The 10,038-nt window shown below is 38.1% G+C and overlaps 1 protein-coding gene across 1 annotated transcript; it reads left to right on the forward strand.

Moving 5' to 3' along the window:
* The first annotated feature begins 1,129 nt into the window (after positions 1-1,129).
* LOC130707123 (polycomb group RING finger protein 1-like) lies at positions 1,130-9,737 on the forward strand. The gene is made up of 2 exons (XM_057540358.1): positions 1,130-1,183; positions 9,281-9,737. Exons 1-2 carry the CDS (start codon positions 1,130-1,132, stop codon positions 9,647-9,649), a joined length of 423 nt encoding a protein of 140 aa, XP_057396341.1. The 3' UTR covers positions 9,650-9,737.
* Positions 9,738-10,038: the final 301 nt, after the last annotated feature.

A 10,038-nucleotide genomic window follows, 5' to 3' on the forward strand; every position in this document is an offset into this window, starting at 1 on the left:
AAAGGATTGTTCCAAGAGGCCCAGGAAGAAGTTGCAAGACTTTTTATGACCTAGCCTCATGAGTCTCAGAATGCCACCTTTGCCACATTGATCAAGCAAGGCACTAAGACTATTGAGATTCAAGGAGAGAAGCAGTCTCTTAATGGAAGGAGTAGTAAAGATTTTGAAGGCATTTTTACTCTACCATGTCCTGTCTTTATCCAAGTTCTGCTGAATCTACTATCAAGACATCTCTCAAATCCATTCCTGATGCTTTCCTCTACCCAAATCTTCTTATGCAGAGCAGAAAGAGAAAATCATGTTGGCAGTGCCAACAGATCAGGGAAAGAGATGATGTAAGATCCTTGCAGCAATGTGTTGGTCTGTCTCCAAACCGCCACAAAGGCAGCTTTGAATAAGTTGAGACACTGGGACAGGTTAAAGGGAAAATATACTTCCAAGGGAGGTCCTCACCATTGTCATTGTCATCTTTTTTCTTATAATCATCCTTAAAATCATTCACTAAACTCTTCCTTCTACTCTGTGATGATTCATTTATGATAAATATATTATAGCTGAATTTGATTTTTTTTAAAGTGCTATAGGTACATTTGCCCACTCAATGTAGATGGGAGCCCCATGCCCATTTTATAAGATGTGGAGTATGATTTTTACTGTTTAAATATTATAGACATATCTCATTGTTGAAACTTTGTTTTTATGGCAAATTACCTGGAAAGTTTTTGTGTCTCTTATTTAGGAATATGACCCTCAGTTACTATGCTAATCTTATGAGGGAAAGTGATCTGTGTTACCACAGATCCCTATATGGCATGATTTCCAGGAAAGCACTGTGGACATGAACAAGAACTGTCTGTACTGTTCTAGGAAGTGAAAACAATACAATCCAGCATTTGAGGGAACATTGAAATGCACCCTACAACCAACCACTGGATCAGGGTGCAAGACAAGTGAGGATTCTAATGGAACTTGGGGAAGAACACTAAATGGAATTTAATATATTGTTGCCTAACTTATCTTTCTTTATGTCTCTATAGGGGGCTAATTGTTTTCCTCAATCCTGTGACAAAAAGAATTGGAGGAGACAGGACGAGCAAGAACAATTTGGCTCTAAGTTAATTTTCAGTAAATGAGTAATGAACTTCATCAGGACCAACTTCAGGAGATTGATGAAGATGGCAGAGTAGGACATGGAATTCAGCTCAAAAATAGAACAATTCTCACTGAAATCTAACTGGAAACTGGCAGAAAGACTCCTGTACAAACAAGGCTGTAAGAAAGATCCACACGGAATAGGAAGGTAAGAGAAGTGATCAGGTCAGGACCTGTGCCCCTAGTAGGAGACTCAGAAGAAAAGGGAAATAACACAGCAGGAGATCCACCCTGGGGAGTGAATGGTTTGAGCCAAATATTGGGCATCACATTTCTGGGGTCCAACTCAGGGAAGATGAGCCCCCTCGGTATGTTGGAGGGGTGCTGGGACTAACAGGAGGGCTGTGTGAGGCCTGGACTCTGCACTGGCTTGCCCTCAAGGCAGGGCAGAGAGGGCAGATTGAAGAGTGCTTCAGTGGCTGCAAGGTTTCCTGTGACAGCCCCAGCCTGGCAGCTGGAAGCTTAGCTGGGTTATTGAGCCAAGCGAACGGTCCAGCCCTGCTTACTTCACCTTACAGGTCAACACTGGACTGAGGGCTGCAACAACTGTGGATAGAGCTTGGCCATGGGATGCAGAGGTGACTTGGACCTGGGGAGGTGTCAGAGGGGGGTGGGGACAGCCACTGCTGGTGCTTACACAGGGAGTTCATCAGGGGTAATCTTGATCTCTGATAGCACAGTCCCTGCCCCATACACACTGAGAACCTATGCAGGGCTGCATGTCCCTCAGTGCAGATCCACAATGGGGCAGGGGCAATGGAGGCTTGGGGAAGTGATTGGTTGTGAGGAACAAAGGAGACTCAGGCCTGAGGCTGTATCTGAGCAGGGTGGGGGCAGCCACTGCTGGCACTTGCACAGGTGGAACATTAGAGACAGTTTGGACCTCTGTCTGGAGCTGCCCATAACAGCCCCCACCTCTTAACCAGCCAAGAGCCTGCATGGACCCCTCTTGCTCCAACAATGCTCCCCTCAGGGGCAAGGGTGCTGCTGCTGGGAGAGGGGAGAACATACACTTAAAAGGAATGGAGCCAGCTCGGACCTGACTCACAGAGCTTCTGCTCCAACAAGTTGGGATCAGACCCCACACCCAATAGGGCAGTTATGGCCACTGAACAGTGGGGTAACCCTGCTTCACACTTGGCTCTGGCCCTAGCCCATCTCCAGCCCCACCTCCTACCAAACTGATAGATGCCAGCAAATCCTGAAGAAAGATGTGACCTGTTTTCAAGTCAAATCCAGCTCTCCCACCAAAGGCACTGGAGAACAAGAAGGGTACAAGGATGCTCCCACATAAAGAGATCCCTTCAAGACCACAATAGGTAACTGTTTCACTAAATTCATAGAGACAGGGAAAGTTAAGCAAAATGAGACAGAGGAAATGGTCTCAAATGAAAGAGCAAGAGAAAACCCCTGAAAAATAGATAATGAAACAGAAATACACAATTTACCAGATAAGGAATTCAAAGCATTAGTAATAAGAATGCTAAATAAATTACAGAAAAGATAGATGAACATAGCGAGAATTTTAACAAGGAGCTAGAAAATACAAAGAAGAACCAGTCAGAGCTAAAGAATACAATAACTAAAATAAAAAACACACTAGAAGGTATTAATAGCAGACTAAGTGATACAGAAGAAGGCATAAGTGACCTGGAAAAGAGAATAATGAAAATCACCCAATCAGAATAGCAAAGAAAAACAAATTAAAAAATAAAAACAATTTAAGCAATCTCTGAGATAACAGCAAACATACCAACATTTGCATTATAGAAGTCCCAGAAGGAGAAGAGAAAGAAAAGGTGATCAAACATGTATTTGATGGAATTATGGCTAAAAACTTCCCAAATCTGAAGAATGACATATATATATCCAGGTACAGGAAGCACAGAGGTTCCCAAACAAGATGAACACAAACAGACCCACAGCAAGATATGTCACAATTAAAATGGCAAAAGTTAAAGATAAAAAGAGAATTCTAAGGCAGCAAGAGAAAAACAAAGAGTCATATACAAGGGACCCTCCATAAGGCTATAAGGATCCCCCATAAAAGCTGATTTTTCTGCAGACACTTTGGAGAACTGAAGGGACTGGCGTGATAAATATATTCAAAGTGGGACTTCCCTGGTGGCGCAGTGGTTAAGAATCCACCTGCCAATGCAGGGGACATGGGTTCGAGCCCTGGTCTGGGAAGATCCCACATGCCACAGAGCAACTAAGCCCGTGTGCCACAACTACTGAGGCTGTGTGCCACAACTACTGAAGCCCATGTGCCTAGAGCCTACGTTCTGTAACAAGAAGCCATCTCAATGAGAAGCCCACGCACCTCAACGAAGAGTAGCCCCCACTCGCTGCAACTAGAGAAAGTCTGCAGGCAGCAACAAAGACCCAATGCAGTGAAAAAAATAAATTAAATAAATAAATAAAGGAATGAGTATCTTAAAAAAAAAAAAAGAAAAGAAATCTGCCACTTATAGTATAAAAAAATATATATGTATATATATATATTCAAAGTGCTAAAGGGAAGAACATATGATCCAGGATACTCTACCCATCAGGATTATCATTTAGAACTGAAGGATGATATAAAACTTCTCAGACAAGCAAAAACTAAAAGAGGTCATTAATACTAAACCTACCCTAAAAGAAATGTAAAGGGTCTTCTCTAAGTGGAAAATAAAAGGCTATAACAAGAAGTGAGAATCTAAAGGAAAGGGAAAATCCCACCAGGAAAAGCAAATAAATAGTAAGGGCTAGGATCAACCACTAAAATAAGCTAGTACGAAAATTAAAAGACAAAAATTGTAAGAGCAACTGTAACTACAATAAACAATGAAGGGATAAACATGAAGATCTAAAATATGACAGTAAAAATACAAAACGTGGGGGAGGGGAGTAAAAAAATGTAGATCTTTTAGAATGTGCTTGAATTTAAAGTAGATATAGTTATAAGTCAACATACAGGAACCCCATGGTCACCACAAATCAAAAACCTACAACAGATACACAAAACTAGGAAAGAACAAAAGCCTACTACTAATTAAAATCATCAAACCACAAGGGAAGAAACAAAAAAGAAAAAGAAATGAAGAGAGAAGAACTACAAAACAACTTGAAAACAAGTAATAAATGGCAATAAGTACATACCTTTCAATAATCACTTTAAATATCAATGGACTAAATGCTCCAATCAAAAGCCATAAGGTGGCTGACTAGATAAAAAACAAACCTATCAGGCCTTCCCTGGTGGTACAGTGGTTAAGAATCCACCTGCCAGTGCAGGGGATATGGGTTTGAGCCCTGGTCGGGGAAGATCCCACATACCACAGAGCAACTAAGCCTGCCCACCATAACTACTGAGCCTGTGCTCTAGAGCCTGCGAGCCACAAATACTGAGCCTGCATGCCACAACTACTGAAGCCCATGCACCTAGAGCCTGTGTTCTGCAATAAAGAGAAGCCACCATAATGAGAAGCCCGCACACTGCAATGAAGAGAAAGCCCGCACGCAACAATGAAGACCCAATGCAGCCAAAAATAAATAAATTTATTAAAAAAACAAACCTATCTATATGCTGCCTACAAGAGACTCACTTCGGAGCTAGAGACACACACAGACTGAAAGTGAGATGGAAAAAGATAGGCAAAGAGAAATGACATGAAAGAGGGGGTAGCAATGCTCATATCAGACAAAATAGACTTTAAAACAACACCTATAACAAAAGACAAAGAAGGGCATTATATAATGATTAAAGGATCAGTACAAGAAGAGGATTTTATACTTGTCAACAGGAGCAACTAAGTATATAAAGCAAATATTGGACATGAAGGGAGAAATTGCCAAAAATACAATATAGTAGGGGACTTTAATACTCCACTTACATCAACAGACAGATCATCCAGACATAGAATCATTAAGGCAACAGTGATCTTAATTAATAAAATAGATTGGTTGGACTTAGTAGATATCTACAGGACATCCCATCCCCAAACAGCAGAATACACATTCTTACCAAGTACACGTGTAATGTTCTCCAGGATAAATAACATGAAAGACTACAAAACAAGTCTCCACAAATTTAAGAGGCTAAAAATTATATCAAGCATTTTTCTGACCACAACAGTATGAAATTTGATATTAATTACAGAAAGAAAAATGAAAAAAGCACAAACATATGGAGACTAAAAAGCATGCTACTAAAAAACAAATGGGTCAATGAATAAATGAAAAAGGAAATCAGAAAATACCTCGAGACAAATGAAAATAAACCCACAACTTTCCAAAATCTATGGGATGAAGCAAAAGCAGTTCTAAGAGAGAAGTTTATAGAGATACAGGTATACCTCAAGAAACAAGAAAACTCTCAAATAAACAACCTAACCTACCATCTAAAGGAATTAGAAAAATAAGAACAAACAAATCCCAAAGTCAGCAGAAGGAAGGAAATAATAAAGATCAGAGAGAAAATCATTAAAATGGAGACCCATCCCCTCAAAATAGAAAAGATCAATTAAACCAAGAGCAGGTTTTATCTGAAAAGAAAAACAAAATTGATAAGGCTTTAGCCAAACTCATCAAGATGAAAAGGGAAAAGACCCAAATAAACAGAATAAGAATTGAAAGAGGAGAAATAACAAGCGATATAAATATTAGATAATCATAAGAGAATACTATGAAAAGTTATATGTCAAAAAATTGGACAACACAGAAGAAATAAATAAATTTCTAGAAACACACAGTCTTCCAGGACTGAATCAGGAAGAAACAGACAATCTGAAAAGACTGATCACCGGTAGAGAAATTGAATTTTTTAAAAAAGTCAGAGCAAATAAAAGTCCAGATCTAGATGGCTTCACAGGGGAATGCTACCAAACATATAAAGAAGAGCTAATACCTATCTTTCTCAAACGATTCAATAAAACTAAAGGCAATGGAACACTACAAGTTCATTCTACAAGTCCACCATTACCCTGATACCAAAACCATAAAAAGACACTACAAAAAAAAGAAATTACAGGCCAATATCTTTGACAAAAACAAATGAAAACTCCTCAACAAAATATTAGCAAACTGAATTTGACAATACATAAAAAGGATCAGATACCATGATCAAGTGGGGTTGATTCCAGAGACACAAGAATGGTTCAGTATTCTCAAACCAATCAATGTGATACACCACATTAACAAAAGAATGGATAAAAATCATATGATCATCTCAATAGACACAGAAAAAGTATTTGACAAAATTCAACATCCACTCATGATAAAAACTGTCATCAAAGTTGGTATAGAGGGAACATATCTCAACATAATAAAGGCCATTTATGACAAACCCACAGCTAACATAATACTCAATGGTGAAAAGCTGAAAGCCTTTTCTCTAAAATCAGGAACAAGACAAGGATACCCACTCTTGCCACTTCTATTTAACATAGTATTGGAAGAATTAGCCACAACAATCAGACAAGACAAAGGAATACAGGGCATCCAAATTTGAAAGGAAGTAGTACGACTATAACTATTCACAGATGACATGATATTATATACAGGAAACCCTAAAGTCTCCACCCCAAAACTACTAGGACTAATAAATGAATTTAGTGAAGTTACAGGATACAATATAAACATACAGGAATCTGTTGCTTCTCTATACACTAACAATGAATTATCAGAAAGAGAATGCAAGAAAAAAATCACATTTAAAATCACATCAAAAATACTAAAATACCTAGGAGTAAACTTAACCAAAGAGGTGAAAAACTTACACTCTGAAAACTATAAAACATTGATGAAGAAAATTGAAGATGATACAAAGAAATGGAAAGATATCCCATGTTCTTGGATTGGAAGAATTAATACTGTTAAAATATACATACTATCCAAAGCAATCTACAGATTTAATTCAATCCCTATCAAACCACCCATGACAATTTTTCACAAAACCAGAACAAATAATCCTAAAATTTGTATGGAACAAAAAAGACCCAAATTACCAAAGTAATCCTGAGAAAAAAGAACAAAACTGGAGGTATCACACTCCTTGATTTCAGATTATACTACAAAGATACAGTAATCAAAACAGCTTGGTACTAGCACAAAAACAGATATATAAATCAATAGAACAGAATAAAAAGCCCAGAAATAAGTCCATGCACCTATGGTCAATAAATCTATGACAAAGGGGGCAAGAATATACAATGGAGAAATGATAGTCTCTTCAATAAGTGGTGCTGGGAAAACCAGACAGCTACATGTAAAAGAATAAAATGTGAACATTTCTTCACACCACATACAAAAATAAACTAAAATGAATTAACAATCTAAATATAAGACCTAAAACCATAAAACTCTTAGGAGGGAACATAGAGAGAACACCCCTTGACATAAATTTTAGCACTAATTTTTTGGATCTGTCTCCTCAGGCAAAGGAAACAAAAACAAAAATAAACAAATGGGACCTAATTAAACTTAAAGCTTTTGCACAGTAAAGGAAACCATTAACAAAGCAAAGGACAATCTGCTGAATGGGAGAAAGTATTTGCAAATGATAAGACCAGTAAAGGGTTAATATCCAAAATATATATACAACTCATACAAGTCAATATCAAAAAAACAAAAACAAAAACAAAACAAACAACCTGATTTATAAAATGGGCAGAAGACCTCACTAGACATTTTTTCAAAGGATTCAGAAAGATGCTCAACATTGCTAACTACTAGAGAAATGAAAATCAAAACCACAGTAAGATGTCACCTCACAACTCTCAGAATGGCTGTTATCAAAAAGTGTACAAATAACAAATGTTGGGGAGGTTTTGGTGAAAAGGGAAGGCTTGTACACTCTTGGTGGAATGTAAATTGGTGCAGCCACTACTGAAAACAAGTATGCAGGTTCCTCAAAAAACTAAAAATAGAACTACGCTATGATCCAGCAATTCCACTCCTGGGTATATATCCGAAAAAAAAAAATGAAAACACTAATTTGAAAAGATAGGGCTTCCCTGGTGGCGCAGTGGTTAAGATCCTCCTGCCAATGCAGGGGACACGGGTTCAAGCCCTGGTCCGGGAAGATCCCACATGCCGTGGAGCAACTAAGTCTGTGCACCACAACTACTGAGCCTGTGCTCCAGAGCCCGCGAGCCACAACTACCAAGCCCACGTGCCACAACTACTGAAGCCCATGCACCTAGAGCCCATGCTCCGCAACAAGAGAAGCCACTTCAGTAAGAAGCCTGCACACTGCAACGAAGAGTAGCCCCCACTCACCACAACTAGAGAAAGCCCGCGCACAGCAACGAAGACCCAATGCAGCTAAAAATAAATAAATAAAATAAATAAATTTATATTAAAAAAAGAAAAGATACATGCACCCTAGTGTTCATAGAAGCATTAGTTACAATAGCCAAGATATGGAAGCAACCCAAGTGTCCATCAACATATGAACAGATAAAGAATGTTTGTTGTATATAGACACAATAGAATATTAGCCATAAAAAGAACAAAATTCTTCCATTTGCAATGATGTGGACAGACCTAGAGAGTCTGTCCACATAACTTTAAATGGAGTATAATCTATAAAAACATTGAGTCACTATGTCGTACATCTATAATATTCTAAATCAGCTATACTTCATTAAAAAAAGATAAATAAGTACTAGGGATGTAATGTACAACATGATAAATATAATTAACACTGCTGTATTATATAAGAGAGTAAGTCCTAAGATTTAACATCATAAGGAAAAATTTCTTTTTCTTTTTCTTTAATTTTGTATTTATATGAGATGACAGATGTTCACCTAACTTATTGTGATAATCATTTCATGATATATGTAAGTCAAATCATTATGCTGTACACCTGAAACTTATACAGTGCTGTATGTCAATTACATCTCAGTAAAACTGGAAGAAAAAAAGCCCAATTTAATATTTTAAAACAATATTTAGACAAATTTATTTAGACAAATGATTTTACACAAGTATTTTCAAGCCTGATTTGTGCAGATAACTTCTTAGACTGATCAACTTATATCCAACAATTCCAGTGAAATATGACTAGAGCATGCTTATTCATTCTATTTAAAATTTTATTTCTGTTTGGATCCATTTTCAAATCTAAAAATGTTCCCAGCCCAGCGGGGAAGAGCCAGCCCTGAGTAACCTTGGCCTCCCCTTCAGCAGCTTCGACCACTCAAAAGCCCACTACTATCGCTATGATGAGCAGCTGAGCCTATGCCTGGAGCGGCTGAGTTCTGGCAAAGACAAGAATAAAAGCGTCCTGCAGAACAAATATGTCCAACGTTCTGTTAGAGCTGAAGTTCGCCATCTCCGGAGGGTGCTATGTCACCGCTTGATGCTAAATCCCCAGCATGTGCAGCTCCTTTTTGACAATGAAGTTCTCCCTGATCACATGACCATGAAGCAGTTATGGCTCTTCTGCTGGTTCGGCAAGCCATCCCCTTTGCTTTTACAATACAGTGTGAAAGAGAAGAGGAGGTAGGGGCCAAGCCCCCACCCATCCCTCTGCCCTGCCCTCCCCAGATATTTATGTGAAATTAACCTTGGCTTTATTTTTTGAAATAAAAACTTTAAAAAAAGCAAAAAAACCCCCCCAAAAACACCAAAAAACTTTTAAACATTTGCATTTATTTAATATGCTGTGTTTATAATGCAATACTAAACGAAAACATAACTAAACCATATTTTCCAAATTTTCTACAATAATCAGAAAAAGATTATAAATAATAAATTCCATGGGAAAATCTTAGAGTATTTCTAACTGGCAAATTTGACCTATAGTTAAACCTAACATACCATGTAAACCAGAAGCTGGGAAATGCAGCTCATGTTCTTCTAAACCTCAGCCACAGTTGAAAAACTGACATCCAT

This window comes from Balaenoptera acutorostrata, chromosome 2, assembly GCF_949987535.1.
Source record: "Balaenoptera acutorostrata chromosome 2, mBalAcu1.1, whole genome shotgun sequence".
NCBI classification, from domain to species: Eukaryota; Metazoa; Chordata; class Mammalia; order Artiodactyla; family Balaenopteridae; genus Balaenoptera; species Balaenoptera acutorostrata.